This window comes from Pteronotus mesoamericanus, unplaced genomic scaffold (assembly GCF_021234165.1).
Source record: "Pteronotus mesoamericanus isolate MK-2021 breed Mesoamerican mustached bat unplaced genomic scaffold, CSHL_Meso_final contig_182, whole genome shotgun sequence".
NCBI classification, from domain to species: Eukaryota; Metazoa; Chordata; class Mammalia; order Chiroptera; family Mormoopidae; genus Pteronotus; species Pteronotus mesoamericanus.
The window spans coordinates 12,548,443-12,573,004 of record NW_026555078.1 but is presented as its reverse complement, the minus strand read 5'-3'; the positions used below and the strand labels follow the sequence as shown (position 1 = coordinate 12,573,004).

Here is a 24,562-nt window from a genome sequence, read left to right as displayed (position 1 = left end):
CCCCTCCAATGTGATGGCATTAGAAGGTGAGGTGTTTGAGAGATAATCAGGAGATGAAGTCTACAGGGTGGAGCTTTTATGAATGGAATTAGGGTCCTTATAAGAGTGGCCAAAAAGCTAGCTGTTTCTTGCTCTTTCCTCAGGTGAGGACAGAAGTGAGAAGACAGCTGTCCATGATCTGGAAACTGGGCCCTTGGCAGACACCAAGTCTGCCAGCATGTTGATCTTCAACTTCCCAGCCTCCAGAACGATGAGAAAAAGTTTCTATTGTTTAAGCCACCAAGCCTATGGCATTCTGTTACAGCAAGCAGCGCAAACTGACTAAAACAGTATATAACTCTAGAGCAGTTTAAAGAATTAAGCCATCTTAAAGACTATAATAAAATTCTTCCCATTCCCATACACTTATTTATGTGAACAGGTTCCAGTCAAATATTTATACAAAGGGAAAGTAGAATTAATGTTAAATTGACTCATGATACTTGAACTAATTTTTTAAAAGTGCTATATTCATCTCATTAAAAAATATTTGCAATTACCACAAAAAGTAGAATTTTACCAAAATTTATATCATCACTGTTAATTTAATCATCAGTATGTTTATAATTGACCAATTATGACTAATAATATCTCAAAAATTTTCCATAGCACTTAGAGCCCAGTATCACAGGACATAAAGTTCAAAATATGAATTTATATACTTTATTTAAGATAAATACAACAGAGTGAACAGTAAAAGATCTAAGCTTCAGAAACATTACATTAGTATATAATTCTATGGGAATAGTGGACTGAAAATATAAATTCAGGGAGAAAAGGAAAAGATGCAATATGCAATTCAAGAATTTGCTGCACATTTTTAAATGTGTTCCTTTTTTTTTTTAAGAGAGAGAGGAGGGGAGTACAGGAGGAGGGAGGGAGGGAGCTGAGAGAGAGACAGACAGACAGACAGAGAGACATCAACTGGGATCAAACCTTCAAACCTGCAATCTTGGCCTATCAGGATGATGTTCTAACCAACTCAGTTACCTGGTCAGGGCTGCTGTATTTTTTTAAAAAAATTAATAATGGATGTATCAAATTATTTAATTTAATAATTTTATTTAAAAAGTTATTTAAATTAGCTAGAACTTAAACTCTTTGAAATTTATGATGAAAAACTTTAAATGTCAACTTAAAAATGCACAAGATGATACAGTTTTCAAAGTTCTTTAAAGGCACACAGACAAAAACTTAATACCATGGGTCTAGAGATTGTTAGATTTCATGAGGTTTAAGACTAAGAAATAAGGGGTGGGGGCATGGGGTACTGAAGGGATTGAGAAGTACAGATTGGTAGTTACAAAATAGTCACAGGGTTGTAAAACACAGTGTAGGAAATACAGTCCATAATACTGTTAAAAACTTGACATGGTGCCAGGTGGATACTGGAAATATCAGGGGGACAGTATACGGTTATCTAACCACTATGTTGGAAACCCGAGACTAATACAAAATAATAATGAATGTAAACTGTAACTGATACACATTTTTGAAAAAGCAGAAACATGTTTATTAATAATCTTAATAATTCATTCAAAATAATTTAGAAACAACAGAATTTGTATGATCATGGATGGTCTTTTAAAAAAGAAGTTATCAATAGAGGCCACAGTGCATTTCTGTTTTCACGAATCTGTTTTTGGCTTAATATCCTCAATCATATAGAATTATGGCTATCAATATGTGTATGAGCTAGAAGATGAGAAACAAAGGTAGTCTTTTAAAATATTATAAAACTGTCTTATAACTTAATATCTGAAATTTGAGCACATTCCAAAGAAAAGCCTATTTTCTATAAAAATGCAGAGCTTTCCCCCAAATCACAATTTACATTATTCAAACACTTGTTTGGAAGCCACGCTCACCTGTTTAATGCCCAGTCCTTTCTCGTGCATGTATCCCAGGTTAAACATAGCTTGTGCACTGTGCTGTTGCTCAGACGCTAGACGATAATGGATAAACGCAGTTTCGTAATCTACGTCGGTGCCAAACCCATAGAAATGGTAGTCTCCAAGCTTAATCCTAGCCACGGTATAACCTTAAACAAAAGTTAAATACAGAACTGCAATAACTAATGTGTTTAAAACGGAGCACACTGTTTTTTTTTCTCTTTCTGTTACATGCTTACATAAAATAGAATTTTAATTTATAGTACACAAACTTAACAACAAACCCTTCGGCCAAGCTATAAATTCAGTAAAAATTTAAACTAGAAGTACTGCTCCTCTGCGGAAGGCTTTGTAATAGTCAGGGAGAGGTAAAACAAGGTGGGCAGTACTCCTTATGCCTGCAATAACACTTGTTAAATAATCACCTCTATTCTATGATGTCACATTTTAAAATAGTTCAACGGGATCATTCTTTACTCTTGAAGAAGGGATAGGAAAACAATGTGGAATATAGTATGTGTGAGAATAAAAATATTCAAACAAAAAGCTGTTGAAAAAGGTTACAATCTTTTGGGTTTTAGAGTAATATTCTGTTCTACATTCTATTCAATTCTCATTTACACAATATACGGGGCTCAAACCAAAAACCAAAGAGTACACCATAGCAATGACATAAAAGTCCCATACAAATACCTTGCAATTCAGGTTAGAAACCCTGGGACTAAAACCTCCATTTTAAAAATAAACATCAATCCCGATGCAAACAGGTTAAGCAACAGTTAGCATCTCTGCCTACTTTTAAGGTGATGAATGACAGGATTTAATCTTTATGGGAGATTAAAAAAACAAACAAACAAACAAACCCCCAAAATTAACAGAGGTTCCTGGGTGAAACTCTCTTATCCTTTAATGTGAACCAACTACTCACCTTGAGAAGCGGCCCTGTTCCAGTGTAGCAAAGCTCTGGGGTATGTTTCATTCTCGCCTACAATGGTTGCTTCCCCTATGAGGAAAAATGTAATACAAATCAGGCATTTAAGGAAAGGCACTAGGCTTTTAGGCTTCATTTGCAAACTAGGGTGAATATGGGGAGCATAATTTAATTAAGAATTGGGATATAACAAATATTAAATAGAAAAAATACTGTAGTAAAATTAAACAGGTATTAAAATACCACACTGAATTAAAAGGAATCACTGCATTTAAGGACATTATGTCCTGAAACATGTGCTACCCACAGAGCCAATGAGGAGACTGACCACTGCGCCACTTCCACGGGTCTACACACTGCTGGAAAAACCATGTTCTGTATCTGTTGTATTCTGAAACATATTTGCTAAAAGCAGTCATTTATGATGAATGTCAGATATATTTCTACTGTCAACTCCATAAGATAGGATGGCTTAGAGATCTGAAGTAGAATAATTTAAGCATGGGTTTTTAACAATGAAGAAGGTTCTTTGTGCTTTTCTCTCGAACCTGAGGTGGACCCGTGTGTTCTGAACCCCAGGTAGGACCGCAATGAACCTTACTCTGGTCGAGAATGAAGGCCGCGTTGCTCTGTGCCACTTCGTAGCCTTGCTCAGCCAGCAGGAGGTACTGGATCACTGCGGCGTTGTAGTCACCGTCTTTATAGCTGTTGTAGGCAGTCATAAGCCTCTCGGACCAACGGCCCCGCTCACAGACATTCTTAAACAACTGTGTGAACAGAAAAGAAAAAAATAAAAGAGTAAGAACGATATGCCAGAAAATCAGTTTTTCACAAGGGCCACAAGTGAGTGTTCAGCATGCTCTCTGAATGTCTGGAATTTTATTAAATACATATAAAAGTCTGGGATATATATACTTGAAAATTTCACTTAGTCTTTAGAATAGGTTTATACAAATAATAGCAAACAATTATTTATAATTTATGCTGGCCAGACACTGTTTTAGTAATTTATATATGGTACGAATATTAACTCACTTGACCCTCCCATGAAGTCCATGGGGGAGCACTCCGTAAGGTGAATCCTATTAACAGCCCCACTGTACAAGTCAGGAAGCTGTGGTATAGAGAGGTTTGGAAACTCTGCTCAGCATTTATCAGTGTTACTCTAAAGTGCCAGTTATGAAAGAGCCAAAGATGGGTCGGTTCCAATGAGAAGACATTAGCATCCCCTTTGCAACGTTCACTTGGCAGACGAGCATACGCTTTTTTAACACTATGTCTCAGATGCTGTCTTACGTGCTAGAGAGACAGCAGACAACGATATCTGCCCTTGTTCACAATGATTCCAGTAGGGAGGGACAAATGAAATAAGTAAGTGTGACAGTAACGCACAGACCCTCGCAGCCTTCCCTCAGTACAGCAGTGCTGGCAGGCTGAGTCTGTTTCTACTCTAGAAGAAATCGCACAAAGTAAACCAGAATTAAAATGGTAGACTTTCCTACTGAGCAAATTAACTTCCTGTACAGAGGCTGGTAGGAAGGCCCTTACCTCCACAGCATTGTGACACGATCGCATCACACCGGTGCCACTGGCATGCATCTGGGCTAGGTTGTAGAAAGCCAAGATATGGCCTCCCTGAGAAGCTAAATTAAAATACTTCAAGGCCTGTTTGTAATCCCTCTTGACTCCAATGCCATCTGCAAGGAAAAATCCCATGAAAGGTCAGGAATAATCTCAAATAAGATTTAGCTGAAGCATCAGAGAAGTAAAACAAAATAAAATTCATAATTCTTATTCAGGAAAAATGTGAATCCTACTAATACAGATTTGTACATTAATACATATTAATATAATCCACAATAAGAAACAAGATGCACAGATCATTGAATTGGGAGAACATTAATCAACCAGTATTCACTAGCTCTCATTTCCATGTGATAGTGGCACCTAGTGGAAATAAGTAATTTAGATTATCTCAGTGTATTCATCATTAATTCCACCATTACTTACTATAGTACATAGAGCCAAGCTGTAGTTGTCCATCAACCCATCCTTGTTCAGCAGCTTTCTGAAAATACTTCAGTGCCAGATCATAATTCTGTGAAGAAAAGATCATCTCATCACATTATCACAAGATGAGAAAGCTCAAAAGGCTGACAAAATTGAAAGTTAGGAGATTCATTCATTAAAAAGAATTAACAAAGCACACAACATGTTCTCAAAGAGCCATTAAAAAATACTTTCCAGTTTTTATAATACGTAGGTCATAGGAGGACTAATATTTAAGATTTTGAAGAAAAGCAAATCAAGTTTTGGTAAAACAATCTGCGTGTTTGCTCTAGGAAGAGTAAACTCCACCAGTGGAACACAAAGACAGGATTTAAGAAACAGTCTTCTATTAACCAACCAATCCCTTTTAAACCTCAATTTTTTCAACATTAAATAAGGAAAATTATTCTCTCCTTATTCATTCTTTCTCTGTGCTCTTTGTGAACACTATATGATTATTAAATTTTAAGTATCATATGTATCCACAGAGGAAAAATGAAACAAAGATCAATACTGAATTTTGGTATGCTAAAATGACTTGAAGGAATCAAAATGAGTCCACAGTACTGTCTCTTGTGCTAGGCAATGCCCACAGATTAGAATCCCAAACCTGGCTTTGAGTTTCACACTCAAGTAAGAAGCACATATTGCTTAGAGAAACCGTACAGAGAGGATAGCGAGGGGAACCCAGGCATCCCATATGAGGAAGTAGCACCTAAGAATGCGAATGAAGGCCCAGGAAAACCAACAGAGCTTGCTGTCACAGAACTTCAGGGAAGAAACAGTTTAAGAGACATAGAACCAAAAAGTGTCAACTGGAGTTGCCATTTAGGAAGCTTCAGTGACCTGGATAGAGCAGTGACATGAGGCAGAAGCCTGACTATTTTAAGCTAAAGAATGAATGGTAGCAGCTCGTACAGTTTGTTTTTTGGAGAAACTTGGCTGTGCAGTGAAGGGCTACAGAGAAGGGAGGTGGTGGCGAGGAGGGCAAAGGGTGGTCCAGAAAGCTTTCCTCCTCCTCAGTGGGAGACCAGAGCATTTTCTTGGGCTGGCGTGAAGAAGTACAATGCAGGTGTTTCAATCTTGGAAGGAAGGAAGAGTAGGCAGCGTAGACAGCATCAGTGGGAGAATGCGAGACAACAGAAAAGGTTTACGTTTGCTTATAATGAAACGGCCTATCTAGGTTGACTGGACGCTGGTTCAGGAATGCTCCCCTACCTCACCAGCTGACCACTTGTTAAAGTGAGAAGGTTAGATGGGAAACTTACAACTTGGACTCCTCTTCCGTAGAGGTAAGCCATTCCAAGCCCGCTCTGTCCAACTGGGTTGCCCTGCAAACCAGAGACAAAAGGCGGAAAGGATTTACCACAGAATAAGCAAGACCAAATGTCTGCAAGAGAAATACTTTACAAGCATATTCAAAACATGTGCTTAGCACTTCCCAATTCAGAGCAAAATTCTGTCCTTCCTATCAGGCTAAACATAGTACTGCCATTTAGATATTTGGGGGCTTTCGATAATTTGCTAAAAAAGAGTAAATATTAAAATTTACTTACAATTAAATTTTAGGAACTTACCTTCTGACCATGTGTTCCATGAATTTATAAAATAAAACCTAACTAATGTATTTCAGCTTTTAAAGACTAAAAGTAGGTCATGTTTTGGGAGCAGTTTTTTATTAGTAGCTGCCCTCCCCAATAAAGCAGCAGCCACGGGGTAAAGTCAGCAACCAAGTAATACTGAGATTAGGTGGCAGAGACATTCTTTACATTACTGGCATGTTGTAAATCAAAGAGAATCATTGTTTTGAGACTTAAAAGAGAAAAACCTAGAATTCACCTAAACTCAAAGGGACAGAAGGCATCTTCAAAAGAGTGTCACTGCCCACTTTGGGAAATACTCTACTGCCATTTAGAACTACAGTAACATGTAGTTGGCAGGGAGACAAGTGTATGCACGGGAGGCTTTCTCTCCGCACCAGAGAAACCCTTAATTATGTACTGTGATTATCAAAAGTACACAATCACCTAAGCTTTAAACCTCAAGTTGCAACACAGAAAGGTAAATTATGTAACTCTCAATTACACTACTAAAATCAGTATTTCCCTGATCAGGAAAATTTCCCAAAGAAATATTGAGAGAGATTTAAAATACAATAATCTGATCCCTAAAAAAAAAAAAAGAGAGAGAAAAGAATTGCTTTTTATTGGGAAGATTTTTTTTCCTAGTTAATTCATTCACATGAATTTTATTTACATAAATGCTTTAAATAATTTATGGTAGGACTTGGTTATAATGAATCACTTAATTTAACACTTACTGTTATTAAGGTAATAGTAACACGGCGCACACCTCAACGCACCGAGTCCCGAGGCCTTACCATGTCAGCAGCTTTCTTGAAGTAGTGGAGAGCGGTCTCATTGCTCTGAGGTACGATGTCACTCCCCTCGGAATACATCTGCAACAGACCACGGTTACACTCTTCTCGTACGTCACCTCACTGTTTTTCGTTAGATCTCATGAGATCTTTTGACAAAATTAAAAGTTCCCCACAGAATATTTTAGAAGAAAAGCAAAACCTTAAAAGCAGACATTTTTATATTATTATACTTTGTATGTCATATCAAAATTCTGACTTACCTATAAGCATAAATACATAAAATCAGTTTATAGATCAGTCTCAGGAGAAGAAATCTTTAACCTCAAGATGAATCTTTTTTTCCTCTATCCCAGGGCAGTTAAATGGGTTAACAGATTGCTTGGGATCAATGATTAAATGAGGAAAGGAGAGCTGTCAACAATGTATTTTCCTTCTTCCTCTACCACTACTTTCCCCAGGCTAAAATAAAAGGTAGCCAAAGTTCAGGAAAATAAATAACTAAATGGTTACTTTAAAATGTTTCAAATACCAAATGGTTAGTGTATCAGGTATAGAATATGATAAAGGACAAAAAGAGAGAACAGAATGACTAATACTGTTTTTATCCACCTACATATTAATGACAAAGGACATCATTTTTGAGGTAGGACTAATTAGTAATATAGCAAAAATTGCAAGGGCTCAATTGAAAAGTTCTTAAATGCTTAACAAAAATAGAGTGGAATACCACTTAATGTCTAAATGCAAAGTTCTCAAGCCCCAGTTAACTAATTGTGATCATACTGCAAATACTGATTGGATTTTTCTATTTGGAAAAACTTTTGAGATGCATTTTATCTGAGCCTCCTAACTTTAGGATTTGGTTATAGATAAAAATACCGATTGGCCTTCCAGTGAAGATGGCGGTGTAGGTAAACATGGCTTGTCTCCTTGCACAACCACATCAAAATTACAACTAAACTATAGAACAAGCATTATTCAGAAGTGCCAGAAATCAACCTGAATCAAAGTCCTACAATAACAGAGACAAAGAGGAAACCACATGGACACTGGTAGAAGGGGTGGAGATATGGAACGGGTTGGTCCCACACCCACATGTGGTGGATAAAAATGTGGTAGGATATCTCAGGAGTGAGAGGTCACAGCTCCATACCAGGCCCTCCAGCCCAGGGTTCCAGAGCCAGGAAGGCCCCATAATTTCTAGCTGTTAAAACTAGTGGGAATTAGCGCTGTGGAAGACAGAAACTTCTGGAATCCCAGGTAGTTCCTCTTTAAGGGCCTGCGCATGGACTTACTTGGACTCACTCCCTCTGAACTCCAGCTTGAGCTCAGTGCTGAGGCAGCAGCTTGAAAGGTACCAGAGGCACAAGGGGAGGAACTGAAGTGTCTTGCAACAGGGCAAGAGCTGGGGGGCAGCTTTCTTCCAGACTAAAGTGCTGGCAGAGGCCACTGTTCCTTTTCTGAGCCCTCCCCCACAAAGCTGGCAGGCAGGCGGCATATCTGAGACTCCATCAACCTGGCTCATACTGCTTGCCCCACACGGGTGATTCTGAGGCTCTGCCCTGCCCAATGTTCAAGCCCGCCCAAGCTGTTTCCAGTGGCTTTTCCATATGACTGGCTTGTACTGGCTCATGCTTCAGATTTTCCTAAGTCCTCTCAAGCAGCATCTGGCCTCAGCAGACCCTCTCACTAAGTGGCCCCAGGCCTGGCACTAGGAACTGCTGCCTTTGGTTCACAGCCTTGCCTCACTTGGGCACCTTCAAGCACAGCACAAGAAGCAGCCATCTAGGATCACTTTGTAGGTTATGCTGGGTGGCTCTGGACACAACACAGGAGGTGGCCGACCTGGACTATACCTCCTGGGAGGCCCCAGCGCCTGTGCACCCAGTGGACAGCTACAGACCATGTCGGAGCACCACCACCCAACCACCTCCACAAAAGACACACTCAAGGGGCAGACTCAGAGAGCACTGGAGTCCTAGTGAAGTAAGTCCTGCTCTGTGGAGTGGGTGCCTGCACAGCTGATCCTCCATGGTGGCCAGAGGCTAGTGGTCAGTTGTCACAGCCAGTCCTTTCAGCTGATCTGCCTGGGTAAATCCCTCCCATTGACCTGCCAACAGCAATCAAGGCTCATTACAAGAGAAGAGTGTACACAGCCCACATGGTGTGTGTACCTCAAGTACCCAGCTTTGGTAATAAGAGGCTGTGCCTTGGGACCCTGCAGGATGGCTACTACCTTAGGCCACTCTCTCAAGACACAGAGTCAAAGCAGCTCTACCTAATACATAGAAACAAACCCAGGGAGACTGCTAAAATGAGGAGACAAAGAAACATGGCCCAAATGAAAGAACAGAACAAAACTCCAGAAAAAGAATTAAACAAAATGGAGACAAGCAACCTACTAGATGCAGAGTTCAAAACACTGGTTATAAAGATGCTCAATGAACTAGGGAAGAGAAGATGAACTCAGAGAGAACTTCAACAGTATAATAAAGGACATGAAAACCATTAAAAAGAACCAGTCTGAAATGAAGAATACGCTAACTGAAATGTGGAACAATTTACATGGAATGAACAGTAGAGCACATGAAGGTGAGAATCAAATCAGTGATTTGGAATAGGAAGGAACAAAAAACACCCAATCAGAATAGCAAGAAAAAAAAAAAAAGAAACCAAAAAAATGAGGATAGTGTAAGGAGCCTCTGGGACAACTTCAAGTTTACCAACATTTATATCATGGGGATACCAGAAGGAGAAGAGAGCAAGCAAGAATTTGAAAACCTATTTGAAAAAGTAATGACAGAACACTTCCCTACCTTGGTGAAGGAAACAGACATACAAGTCCAGGAAGTGCACAGAGTCCCAAACAAGATAAACCCAAAGAAGCCCACACCAAGACACATCATAACTCAAATACCATACGTTAAATACAAAGAGAGTATCTTAAAAGCAGCAAGAGAAAAAAAGTTAGTTACCTACAGGGGAGCTCCCACAACACTGTCAGCTGATTTCTCAAAAGAAACTTTGCAGGCTAAAAGGGACTGGCAAGAAATACTTAAAGTGATGAAAAGCAAGGGCCTACAACCAAGATTACTCTACTCAGCAAACCTATCATTTAGAATTGAAGGATATATAAAACTTTCCCAGACAAGAAAAAGCTAAAGAAGTTCATTACCAGCACACCAGTATTATATGAAATGTTAGTCTTTTTTAAGAAGAAAAAAAATGAACAATAAAATGGCAATAAATACATATCAATAACTGAATCTAAAAAAACAAAATAAATGAACAAGCAAAGTAGAAACAAAATCATAGATACAGAGAATGTTTTGATGGTTGCCCAATGAGAGGAGGTTTTGGGGGACGGGCAAAAAAGGCGAAGTACAAATTGGTTGCTACATAATAGTCATGGGGCTGTAAGGTACAGCACAGGGAATATAGTATCCAAAGAATATACATGTATGATCCATGGATGTGAACAACGATGTGGGGATTGGCTAAGGGAGCGGTGGGGTCTGGGTGGTAGGGAAGCAAAGGGAAAACTGGAACAAGTGTAAGAGCATAACCAATAAAATATAATTAAAATTAAAATGAACAAAAAATAAAAAGAAAAAATACTAATTTGTTTACACTATAATAGCCTTCAAAATAATGAAAAAAGAAGTTATGAGATTGTGCCATGACATGAATCTATTCGTTAAGTCTCCAGACCAATATTCTCTTGAGAAACGGACTACACCAACAACGGGTGATGGCTACCACATTTAAGATAATGAAAAGGTCTGCACACAAATTCCAACTAAATCTAATTGCCTCTATTCAGCACAGAAATTAACAAACAGGCAATTATGACAGACTAGCAAAAAAACTGCATAGCATAAATTCATTATTACCGACGATACATGAAAAGGAGGAGATGGTGGTAGCTAGTGGCGATGGAGAATTAACGTACTGAAGAGCAACTGCGATGTTACATTTAAGTCACCAAGGGAAATGCCTCAGCATGGCAGTGCCTTAAGACAAGACACAATAAGCTTCCACTGGAAATTTTATTTCCAGGTTACTTTTGGTAAATTGTGGATCTTGAATACAATATGTACTTAACTCTGCAAACACCTCTTGTTATTACATAGTACATTCACAGGGGTACAGTACCTTTCCTAAGAAGGCCATAGCATGTGAATTGCCAGCATTCGCTGCTAAATTGAAGTAGTCAAATGCTCTCTGTGAGGAAAGAATTTATTAAAATAATTAGTTTTTAATAGAACCCATCCTTGGCTTTTAACCAAAATAATTATTTCAGGAACATTTAAAAAGTCTTGTTCTATTGCAGTATCTCAGTTCAAGTAAATGGCAACAGGACATCTCTTGGTTGCTCCCAGGTACCCCTCCACCCCCTTTTCCCTCTCATATCCAATTATCACAAAGTCCTGTTACCACTGAATACATCCTGAATCCATCTACTACCCTTCACCACCACAATTCTAGTCTAAGCTACACTATCTCTCACCTGAACTTCTAAAACACTCTCCTGCCGTCTCTGATCTCCCTACTTTTTATCCTTGTGGTTGCCCAAAGCAACTGTCCCTAGATGTCAACATGCTGGTCTTCACAGCCCCCTGAAGTGTTTTAGGGCATATACCGACATGATCAGACACTATTTATTTCAGCACAGCTTTCTCTTGCTCTCTGCACCCCAGGCATACCAATTTTGTTCTTTCCTGCCTCAGGACCTATGCACATACCGTTCTTCTTGGCCTGGAATGATTTTACCTTCAGGCTCAACTTAAATGTCATTCATCTCTCCTCAGAGACAACTGCCACCTCCCATTCATTAATTTGTTATTGGACCCTTTAATTCTCCTTTGTAACAACAATCACAATTTATTACATATATTTTGGCATGATCATTTAAAAAAATATGAAATACTTCTATTAAACTTGAGGCTCTTTAAGGACTCAAGGACCGAAGCTATTCTGTCCAGCATTATATCCTGAATGGCTAGTACTGAATTGCACATAGTAGGTACTCAAACATTTGTTGAATTAATACAGTTATGTACTGGGAAATCTTTTTCTTCCTTTTCTGAAACCTGCGAAATAATTTATCATTGTTTAATTATTTCATAGGTAGACAGCATACACCAACAACAGTACTTCAAAACTTATATAAAAAGTATGCAGGAAACTTATCCAGAATTCTAGTCTCTCACCTGACATTTTTATTAACCAGTTTACCTGATGCTTCACTGACCTAATGACATACATTTTAATGACCTAAATTTTAATGACCTAAAGACATTAAAAGCTGTCAAAATGCCATCTGAATTTTTTAAAAACACAGCTATTTGTCACAGTTTTGTTTGTAAATGTATTTTCTTATGATCTAATTCTTAAAGTTGATAGGATATGGTATATAAAATAACCTTAATTAGACTATTTAACTGGCAATGGTAGAAAAACAAAGTTTTATGAGTCTGACAAAATTCACTGAGAAGTTACTATGTGCTAGACACTGTCAAGTGCTAGGAATACAAGTGGCAAACAAGGTAGACAAGACCCACACTTTTTTGGACCTTATGTTCTAGCAGAGGAAAGAACTTAATTAACTAACTTACATAATTAACTAATTACAACGGACAAAAGCCATAAGGAACACAGATTTTCAGAAATCCTAACTTGGTCCATGACCTATTCCTGGAGTAGTGTTGGGGGCAGAGGATATATTAGGAAAAAAGATACTGCAGTTGAGTTCTGAAAGATGACTAGGACTTAGGTGAAGAAAGGGGCTGGTATATTTACCTTAGAAAGATGGGCTAGCATTCGAGAAGCCCTGAGACAGAGAGGTTCTTGATATTTTCAGAGGCCTGAGAAAAGGTCCATGTGCCTATCTCTGAGAAAGCAAGGGGCTGGTAAGGTAAGCAGAGACGGATACAAGTCTTGGAGGTCATGTGAAAGGTTTTGGTCTTTAAGCTGCCTGAATTTGTAGACCACTCAAGAGTTTTAAGCAAGGGAACCATCTGATCGGATGTATGATTTACAAAGACCAGCTACTGCTTATGAAATTCAAGCAATAGTTAATTCACATGAGTGACAGGTGTCCTGACAGAAAAAAAAGGAAAGGGAGGGTGATATTTAGGACATAAAGCAGATAAAAGTTGATGACAAGATATAAATCTGATTACTACAGCTGTATACTCCTAATTTCTCATAAACTCAACAATGAATTTTCCTCAGTTCTAGAAAATATTTTCTAACTGGGAGTTTTAAGACATACTTCAATCACATACCTACAGAAAACAAAAGACATTGTATATGTACTTTTGGCAGTACTGAGAACTAGGTTTTAGAATTAATAAAGCCTTTTCCACCCCTTTGAGGTAGAATCACATTTTTATTCTTCAGCTTCCTCAGGGGTTAGTTAGATCTTGAAAGTTCATTTGTGATGGCTGTCTTAATAACACAAGCTTGATGCTGTCATTGACTTAGCAACAGATACACCTGGAAAACTATTTCTTGCTACAACAGGAACTGCAAAGCCCTAGGAACAGGAAAGGTACCTGATGATTCTGTTCTACTCCACGCCCCCCATGCAGGTGCAGTTGTCCCAGACCGACCTGAAAACGCAAAAAAGCGAGGCAGAAGTCAATGGTAGCATCTGGACTGTGACTACATTAGGCCAGCAAGAAGCCACTTTGTCATAAGGAGGTTTCATAAATCAAAAAATGAAAGGTTTAGCCTTGAAACTCCTGGAGATATTACACTCTTACACGAAGTGGGCAGGGCAGGTGGGAGAAGGAGGGGCCTGGTATGTGGTGACAGAAGATGCTGATTTTGGGGGGTGAGCATCCAGTGCAAGGTACAGCTCTTGCATCACAGAAGTGTACCCTTAAAACCTGTATGATCCTATTAACCAATGTCACCCCAATAATTTGAAAAAGATTGAAAAAGAGTAAAAATGTATACTTTTAATACAAGGTATCTTTCTGAAATGGAGAATAAATAAAAGCATTTTTGGACAAACCAAAACTGAGTTTGTCATCAATGAACCTATTCTAAAGGAAATACCAAAGGATGTTAATTAAGAAGGAAAATTATTCTGGGAAGCTTGAAGATGCAGTAAGGTAAAGTACAATGGAAAGGCAAATCTCTAAGTCTAAATCATATGGATTGTGTAAAACAATAGTATTTTGCAGCGTTCAAAAATATGTAGAAAATATGACAATAAGAGAATGCAGCCCACCAGTTATCAAAATCTATAAAGCTACGAGCATTTAAGACAATGCTGGTACAAGACATGTACAAGAATATATGCAGGGCGTTACCTGCAATACCCCAAATTTGGGGAGAATAAAATGCACAAATAAATTGTGGGATTTCCATACAATGAAATACATACAACAATGCAAATGAATGAATTACAGTGACATGGAAACACATGAAACTGATCTCAAAAAGAAAAAGCTGTATGATTTTTTTTTTAACATAAGATTTGAAAGCAGCCAAACCATTCTGTAGTGTTAGAAGTCATCTCAGCAGATTACCTGTGGGGAGCAGGAGGAGTTAGTGGTGAGGAGTTCCACAGAGGGGCCTCTAGGGGGCTGGTTATGCCCACACAACAGGCTTACTTGGTGATAATCCACTGAGCTGTACACTTCAAATCTGTGTACTTTTCTGTGTTCATGTCTTAATTCAATATGGAAACAACTTTAAAAAATTATATACTATATCACACATGGATTTTAACTTGATTTTTTCACTTAATACAATGAAATCAGCTTTCCACATTAAATAGTATTCTACATTTTTAATGGCTGCATAAAATTCCATTAATTGGAGTGTCATATTTAAGCTAATTCCCTATCATTGGTCATTTCAATTGTTTTGCATTTTAATGGATCTCTAGTGTAAAAGAAAGGTATTTAATCAAACAATATAACCTTATTAAAATTTCCATGAGCTAAGAAGTGGATCTTTCACTGCACTGTAGTTTGTGTCTGTGTGTGTGTGTTTTATTTAATATTCCCTTCTGTTAGTTTTAAAATAAATTGTTTTTTAAAAGTATCTAATCTATATATTTCTGAATCAGAAAGAACTGTAAACTTAATGGGAAAAAGATGCTGAAGTTCTCCTTTTTTAATAATGTTATCAAAATAACCCACAAAACAAATTATATGATACTTTGATGAATATCATACATTTACATTAAACATGCCTATTTCTTTCTGTCCTTGACCTTGAAAAAATTATGATCTGGGCAAAGGAAACATAAACAGCAAGTAGTTCTGAGGAGCATTTGAAATTCCAAATGTTCTAGAGACTCTTTGTTTCGAGAACGTGACAGTGTGTGTCCTTGGTGACTCCATTGTCACTGTGATGCTGCTCCATTTAAGTAGCGACTTTCCACTGCGGTGCACTGTACCCTGCTAGCTTTTAGGAACCATGAAGGCCCAGCCCACACCCCAGATGAATCCAAATGGATTGTCCTGAGTGTAGGACTAGTATGTATGTAGTTAATAATAATGTAGCTAACAACGCTAAGAGCAATGAAAATGTTACTGATGGACCTAAGTGCTTGCCTCCAAAGACTGTAACATACAATACATTAAGAGAGTCCCCGAGATGTTTAGACACATACCTGTGCTTGTACATCACCTTTTTCGGCTAGGAACTGGTAATACTGAATCAAATCCTCTTCTAGCATTCCACTGTTCATTCCTGGATTCTCCACCTCGTCAGGGAGCCGTATTCTCTGCACCACTGAGCCTCCGGTCAGCGAGATATCACTAGCAACTGAAGCCGGGGAACAAAGTAACAATGTGGCTGCAAGTCAGAGGATTATCCCACAGAGAGCAGTACAGTTCCAGCTGCGAAATGCTGACAGACACCATGTGACAGGAATCTGTTCCTATAGTAGTCTATAGAGTACGAAACAGTAATCTAGAGTAAATTCAGGTTTTTCCGCAAAATATTTAAGAGGGGAGACCACAGCAAATTTTTTAAAAAGTACATCTTAAACAACTAGTGTAAAGATGATTCCACTTAAAAGAGACATTCATGACATTTCAAATAGTACAAAATAAAAAAAGGTGTATTTAAAATTAACTGTGTTTTAGGGGTTGTGTTTTGTTTTATAAGGTGAAAGGCAAAAAAAAGAAAATTACCATGATTGGCAACAAGACGATAATGAGTCAGCGCGGATTCGCAGCTCTGGAGGACTCCGATGCCAGCCCAGTAGCGGTAGCCCTGTAACACAGCTTCCCGTGAGGGGGCAGCAGTTTCCCACCCTTCAGTGGCAAGTAAAGCTCACCACTCAAAATGTAATTCCGATGTCTTATGATTCAAGCACACTATCACCTCATTTATCCTGAGTTTTAGGTAATGAGGTACTTTATGTAGCCACTTCAAGAATCCAACTATAGCTAAGAACTAGGAAATAAAAAATAAATTTCCCAGAGCAATCAAAATAGATGCCATGTACTTTTTGTATGTAGTGTGTGCATTTTACCTGTAAGAGAAAATTACTTAAGCTCTTGCTTAGAATTTTATTCTTATTTTAGACATAATTTTAACAAAAAAAGTGTTAATCTTCCAAATTAGCACAGAAGCAGCAACAAATGAACAAATGAGGGAAGAGACCGCTAGAAGCAAAACAGCAATAAATTACTTCAGAATAAGGGGAAAAGCAGCTAATTATAAAGAGCAAAGAACAGAAAGTAAAGGTCTCTGGAGTCATTTAGCAGACTCTAAATAACTTTACAAACATCAACAATCCTTAGGGCAACACTGTATAATAACGGATATAGTATTTAATGTTATTCTGTAGCTGCTATTGAAGAGGACTGGTAAGTAATTAGAACAATACCCTCATGTTTCCCTTGTTAAACTCCCCCAGTGGTTTACCCTTGTAAACCCGACGAAGTCCAAGCTCCCTGGCACGACGTACAGCTGTGTATGTGACTCCTGTCTACCTGCCCTGCTCATGAGCTCCTGGCCCTCCACTCTCCAGCCACACCAAGTGCTTGTATTTCCTTGCAAACACCACACTCCCTCTTGTTGCTGTCCCTTAGCACACTGTATCGCTCCCGCTGCCTGGAAACCCTCGGCTCCTTGCATTCACTTACCAGAATTTATCCCTCCATGACCAGTTTAGCTGCTTCTTTCCTCAGAAATACCTCCTGCAATCCCCTTTCCAAAGTCTGTGTGGGTGAGATGACTTTCTAGGTGATTCCTCGACATCCTCATGCTGTACTACAGTGGTCTCCTTACTTATGCCTCCCTTTCCTATTTAAAACTTGTTGTGGGCCAGGACTACATCTTACTCATCTTTGAAATCCCAATTACATGTAGTAAATAAATATTTTTGGAATACATAAGCAAAACTTGTTAGGATCCACCTAGCTGGCCAGAAAAGTAGATTTCCCTTCTTTTTTACATCTCATATATCATCAATGACTAAGCCTGGAGACACTTTTCCAGATTTTTAGACTGGTGTTTCTGCTTTCAGTCTCATTTCTGCTCAATCTATCCTTTATATTCCTGTAAAAATGAATTTACATATTCATTTGAAACACAGTAACATGGGTTAGAGGCCATATGACTTAGTCAAAGTCAGTTTATGAAGTACAGGCAGATTAAACACCCCAGCAGTAAAGAATTTAGTGGAAAGATTCTGTATTTTACTACTACGCCATTTAAGTGATCAATGTTATCAGAAAACCCATAAAAGATAGTCGGTAATGAACTTTGTAGGACCGTTGGTTCTTTATATGGTGAGTCCTTCATCAATTCCACTGTAAAATCTATGTATGACAACCAATCTAAAAAAGGACTCTGGCGAACAATTCCAACTTATAAAAAATAAAAAAGAGCCATTTATCAGATAGCTATTTTACGGGCAATCAGCCAAACTAATCACTTTCATGAAAAATTGTGAACTCTACCAATTTTCATCCACATGTAGATTTGATTATTGTATTCATTAATAAGAAGTATGTTCAACTGAATATTTGGTCTTAGTGAATATAAGTAAATGTCAATCATCAAAGTCAGAAAAGTCATGGCTATTTGTTAATCAAAATTCTTCTACTCAACATTACTATCTTTCCAGTGAAGTCTTACTTACCAAAATCATGTGGGCTATTAGGTTGCCCCCAAGAGCTCCAAAAGTGTAATATACAAGAGCCTGTGAATGAACAAAAGATGCTTAACTGAACATAAACACATATACTTACTCAGTTCAAACTGTTGTGTATAATAAAGTTTTAATAGTATTACCTTTGCCTGACTTGAATTAACACCAAGTCCAGAGGCATAGAGAAAGCCAAGAGCCTGAAATAAAATGATAAGAGTAAGAATTCTTCCTTTGGTGGACGTTTTTCCAAGACAGTTTTACAAACTAGAAAAAATGAAAGAACCTTTACATGTTATACAATTTTTAATTATTCAAGTATGTACAACCTGGAATTAGCCTGAGAAAAGCATTCAAGGTTTTACAAACTACACAATAAAATGTTAAACAAGTATTTAGCTTGAAGATTAAGGAAAATTTAATAAATTATTAACTAGAAAAACAAAGCAGAACACAAACACAGCTTTTACTTACTCTTGATGAACAGCTATTATGAGAACAGAACAATTCCAATACCATTATATCAATGCAAAGGGACGTATACAATGAAAATGGATAAGTAATTGCCTAAATACATCATCCCATGAATATAAAGAGGCAGCAAGGGGTGAAGTTGAAGTGGTCAAGGGAGAAAGGTCACTTTGCAATGCCAGAGCACTTAATTTTCTAAAAAAAATTCAACCAATCAAACAATGAATTGGTAAAGTTCTACCCCTGCCTTCCGAAGATCTCTCTTGATAACATCAAAGTATAAGCTAAAGTTATAAAGGCAGGTGCTATTCTCATCAAAATCCATGAGTCGTCCTGCATTTCCCGGCTTCTCCTGTAATTAGGTAGGGCCATGTGCCTGGGTCTCGCTGGAAGATATTGCAGGCCGTTTTTAGACCTGGCTTTCAAAAACATCCCAGGGACACCTCCAGCCCTCTTTCCTTCATGACTTAGAAGCCCCATGTTCCAGATGGTATAGTGACATGGCGCAAGCAGTCCTTGACCCTGGGTCACCATTCGGAAGAGAGGGATGCAGGCAGGAGCACTGCTTGGAACCTGGCATAAGAAGAAATAACTTGTAGTGTTAAGACACTGCGATTTGGGTGCTTTGTTTCATCAGCTAGAATTGATTACCATAGAGAGAGTTTTTCAATGAATAAAGCACCGTGGCACTGCAAGGTTCTATTACTAGAGGAAAAAAAGTATTAAGCTCTTCTTCCAGCACAATGTGTCTGAAATAAATATATATGTGAATGTTATATAAAACAGCTTATACAAAGAGAAAATTGCTTTGAAAATAAAGGGAGCAATTAAGATATAATCTGTTTATAAACTAAAACCAAGACTACTTAAGAGCTGTGGTCTGGTTAGATACTCAGTCCTACAGAAAACAATAGTTACAATTCCTGTATATGCTAAAATAGCATGAAAACAGACTTCTGTGACCAGAAATTTTATCCTTAAGCAAATCCGAGACTGTCAATAAACCTAAATTATTTATTTTTAATTTTTTAAAAGATTTTATTTCTTTTTAAAGAGAGGGGAAGGGAGGGAGAAAGAGAGGGAGAAACACTGATATGAGAGAGAAACACGGACTGGTTGCCTCTTGTACGTGCCCCGACGGGCGACTGATCCCACAACCCAGGCATGTGCCCTGACCGGGAATCAAACTGGGGACCCCTCACTTTGTGGGATAATGCCCAGCCTGCTGAGCCATATCGGTCAGGGCAGAAGGCATTTTAAACAAATGTTGCCCCTTAATCCAGGGGCCAACCTTACCATTACTAATGCGGAATCAAACAGATATTATATATCAAATGGTATGATGTAATATGGAATGCAGAACATCCCTATAATGCAGCCTAGCCAAAAATATTTTACTTGAGTTAATTAGCCTTTAGCTATGACATTTAGTTGATAGGAAATATAGATAATGAAAAAGACATCATGAAGAAGTGAATAGATAAATTGAGGTAGGAAATTCTGCAGAAAAACTGGCCCATCTCTAAAACAGAAAACAAAAAGGGGGTGGTTAAGTATGCTAGAAATAACAACCAAATATAAGATAATAGTCCTGAACTGGGTGCTAGTTTGGACAAAACAGGTATAAAGGAAACGTTTTGTTCAACACCGCCTGAATATGGTATGGGTATTATATGATGTAAAAAATTACTGGAATGAAAAGGTGAAGGTTGATGACTGAAAAGAGCATCTTATGGAAGAGTAGACAGTGACATCTTATTTTAATAAAGCATTTGTATGTATCTATACACAAAGAGGAAGGTCTAGAAGGGCTGGTACACACTAACATATCACCACTGCTCATGTCTAGTTGGTGCATATGTGATGTTCACTTTCTTAGAATTTTTAGTTTGTATTTCTAGTTTCTTATAATGGACATGTACTGCCTCTGTAATATATTTTAAAAAACCACCAAGATTACTAAGAGGTGGAGCATCTGAACTTTGGAAAGCAATGCAATGGTGAGTAATCAAGATAAAAGCCAATTACCTTCAGGTTCCATTTTCTACAGATCTAATATGGAAAACTACAAACATAACCGTGTCAAGATGCAACGGTAAAATGCCTTACGTGACCACAAATGTTCTCAAAGATCATCTAAGAAGATTGACAAAATGATCTGCCACAAATTTAATATTTAAAGATATTTTACCTGCCATTCTTATTTGTCAAAAGAAGTCAGGGCATAAAGAATAAACTGCTGTTGAAATAAACAAAGTGCCGTATGCGAAGACACTCTCCAATGAAAGTACACTCACAGTCTGTCCCTTGGGAGAGCCTTCCTCCGTCAGCTTCTCAAACATCTCTCTGGCTGCCTGGATGTTCTGTGTCAGGTAGTCACCAAACAAAAGGGCATATGACACTCTCTCCAGGGCCTTGGTATGGTTCATGCTTGCTGCCTTCTGAAGATACCGATATGCTCTTTAAATGTAAACAATTAAAAAACACATTAGCAATATTTTGGAACTTTAACATTTTAAAAGATCTACAGAAATGCAACATAATTTCCTTATTCTATAGCCATGTTACTTGTGCATACAGAAAACACTCTGGCTATTTTGTTTTTACGTAAGGTATCAGTTCTGTCATCCTAATATCTTGATTACACTAGTAATAATTCTCAAAACTTTTATTAAAAACATTAACTACATTTGCAACTAGAGAAATGTAATAATATTGTATCCAGTAAATAACCCAATGGCAATCACTGTAATTTTCTTTTTAAATCTTTGCACAGACTAGAACAAAAGTCAGCTGAAATTAAAGGAACATGAAATATTAGAAGAAACTTGTTTTCTATTTTTTCGAAGTATAATTTCATAAGTTATAGTCTTTGTCTGCAAGAAAATCACAAAACAAAAACAAAAAACAAAACACCTGACAAAAATTCCTCATGTTTACATCATTTTAAAATTCTGAATAGCATACATATTCTTGGTTCTTAGAAACTACAACTTGAGTCAATTATTTCTATTTTGCTCATTTTTCATTCTTGTGATCAGTATTTTTAACCTTTTTAATCTCAATAAGCCAAAATCTGATCAAAGCAATACCATTTCTGTCCATATATCATATTAAATTTCTCATCATGCAACTTAAGAAATCCTGTTTTTGGCAATCCACTTTAAACAGAGTCCTCGGCTATTCATCTCAGGAATGGCTTCTCTTAGGGGAGGCCTGGAGGTGGCAGTGCTACCCACTCTCTTTTCTGGCTTTTCTTATTGCTTCCATTGAGGATCTTCATCCCAGCCTGGTACATCATTTCTGCTTCCTGCATTTGCCGTCTTTTAGCAGCCTCTTCTTCAGCTAAAAACAAAATATTAGATGCATTTAAATGGACTTTAATTAATTCTATACCAATTATTTATCAAACATGAGCATGTATTCTGCCTTTTGGGTAGTCAGACAAACACAATCATCTTTTACTTTTAACAAACCCGACCCTAAAGACACACGATTTAAGTGTTTTTTACCTGACAAAAGATTTATTTAAAAAAAAAAAAGAAACAAACAAAAACAGTATCAACCTACTTTTGGAGGGTACTTTTCTTCTAGTAATTCTAAAACTATTACTGTAATTCAACTAAAATTTCAGTAGTAGCTTATGATTTGATTTATATGCCAAGGTCAGCTAAAATGAGGAAAGAAGGATATTAAAAAACAATAGTCAGAAAAACACCATAAAGGACCCACGGACAAAGCCCAATTGGGGAAGAATTGAGGGTGGGAGGTAGGGGTGGGTGGGGCAGGGGAAAGTGGTGGCTGGAAAATGGAGACAAATTTTTTGAATGATAAAAAAAAAAAGGAAAAAGAAACAACACCCACTTTAGTCAAAGGACACTGTAGCCTCACCTGAAATTCCGTATATCTTTATAATGAGAAAGTATCTGATTGATTACATAATAAAAATTTGTAAAAAATAGGTTTTTATTAAATATGAATACTTATTAATGTTCAAATTCTCTATTTTTTCCCTATGCATTGATATAACCCTGAAAAGTCACAGGATTGTTATAGAGTTCTCAAAATTAATTTGCTACTATAATACAGTATATTAGAAATCGAGAACTCAGTAAGACATATCTGAATATTTCATAAGGACCAATATTTATAGAAACAGAAGTGAGTTCCTGCATATAAAAAAGTCTAAAATCTGATTGTATTACACTGAAATATCTAATCATACTAGCCTGCAGCCAAGGATGGGCTATATCTGATGTTGTCTTCTCAGAATGCCTAATTATGTACCAGAGCCATTATTTTGAAAATGTTAAATGGAGTCAAAGGAGCTATGTTCAAGATTTTCTGTTGGTTTTTTTATTAGTTACAAAGTTTTTCTTGGGGGGAAAAAAACCTTTAAAGGTCAGCCCATTTATATGGACATTAAAATGCAGGAAGGTTAAATATACATAATTTGTCAAATATTACCTGAGCACAGCCCATCTTACTGAAAGTGTTTTTCAAAGGTATTATTTTTCTTCTAAACACTATTAACCTTCTTCATAATGTTATTTCCTTTACTGTCAAAAAATGTTTTACATTCATTAATTTAGCAGCCTGCCTAAGGGTTTGGAGAACAACTTGCAACTTAGAGATGGAAAACCATCTCTAAATAAAACACAGTGTGATAAGCTGCCTGAGTGACAGGCTGGAATTCAGTAAGTAAACGTCAAGCTTCCTGTGCCAAAGTCCATTCTTTAAGGCTATACCCACATTATCAACGCCAATCAGTTGTGACAAGGGTGGAAAAAAGATGGCTACCAAAGGCCTTAAAGGTGCCGTCTGAGACATCAAGCAACGTGGACGTGTCTTCTACAGATCAATACTCACTCTCACAAAAGCCCCACTTTTCATCTGCCTTGTAGTCATAGGTTGTGGCACACCACAGTCGGCCGTCGTCCCTCCCATCTGAGGTACACTCATCATACTCTTTATCGAGGAAAAGAAAAGGGAAGTGGCAGGGCTCCCCATGGGCTGTGCCTTCAATGGCGGTCAAAGCTGGAAAAAGAGAAAAAATCTGAACATGAACAGCACCTGTGGTATTCATGGATTTAACACCGTCAATTTCAACTACAGATTGTAAAGACGAAGATACGTGACTTGTAATAGGGAACATAAAAAAGCCAGCACCAATTCTGTTTAGGGATAACCTGAAGGTGAGTCAACTTAGCATGGCTAACTGACTACCCGGCTCCATATCTAGCTGAGGATCTCTGAGGGTCTTGAGATCTTATAATCTTAGAATTCTGTCCACTGTACGACTTTTGCCTAACTAGTGAGCAAAAAAATAAGGCAAATGCAACGGAATCAATTCCACTGCTCAGCACAACTCTCCTCTTTTCTATCTCCATGCTGTAAGTCAATTTCTTCAATAATATATATAGGGGAAATGCTCCCCCAAAGTTAATCACTCCCATGAGCCTCTGTGATCCCACAGCATTTTATTAGAGCACTATCATACACACTGAGGTTTGTTCTTTACCTAGCTCCCACTAGACCTTAAGCTTATTTAGGGCGGAGGCCATGTCTCCAATTTGATCTATAAGTTCGTTCTGAGTATCTCCAAAGTGCTGGGAACGAGGTGGAGCAGACATCTCTGCTATACAGAATTTACTACCTTGCAAGGAAGA

At 37.8% G+C, this 24,562-nt stretch overlaps 1 protein-coding gene across 1 annotated transcript in view; it reads right to left on the bottom strand.

The window, feature by feature from the left end:
* SEL1L (SEL1L adaptor subunit of SYVN1 ubiquitin ligase) overlaps window positions 1–24,562 on the bottom strand; it is a 49,221-nt gene that overhangs the window by 9,357 nt on the left and 15,302 nt on the right. Inside the window, exons 4-19 of the mRNA XM_054567187.1 lie at window positions 23,763–23,930; window positions 22,133–22,238; window positions 21,191–21,353; window positions 18,569–18,622; window positions 18,417–18,476; window positions 16,456–16,537; window positions 15,930–16,084; window positions 13,852–13,908; window positions 11,447–11,515; window positions 7,292–7,369; window positions 6,180–6,242; window positions 4,873–4,960; window positions 4,411–4,559; window positions 3,464–3,629; window positions 2,860–2,934; window positions 1,908–2,080 (exon numbers count right to left, since the gene is read on the bottom strand). Of these exons, the coding sequence (XP_054423162.1) occupies window positions 1,908–2,080; window positions 2,860–2,934; window positions 3,464–3,629; window positions 4,411–4,559; window positions 4,873–4,960; window positions 6,180–6,242; window positions 7,292–7,369; window positions 11,447–11,515; window positions 13,852–13,908; window positions 15,930–16,084; window positions 16,456–16,537; window positions 18,417–18,476; window positions 18,569–18,622; window positions 21,191–21,353; window positions 22,133–22,238; window positions 23,763–23,930 (1,706 nt within the window). The remainder of the gene's footprint in view (window positions 1–1,907; window positions 2,081–2,859; window positions 2,935–3,463; window positions 3,630–4,410; window positions 4,560–4,872; window positions 4,961–6,179; window positions 6,243–7,291; window positions 7,370–11,446; window positions 11,516–13,851; window positions 13,909–15,929; window positions 16,085–16,455; window positions 16,538–18,416; window positions 18,477–18,568; window positions 18,623–21,190; window positions 21,354–22,132; window positions 22,239–23,762; window positions 23,931–24,562) is intronic.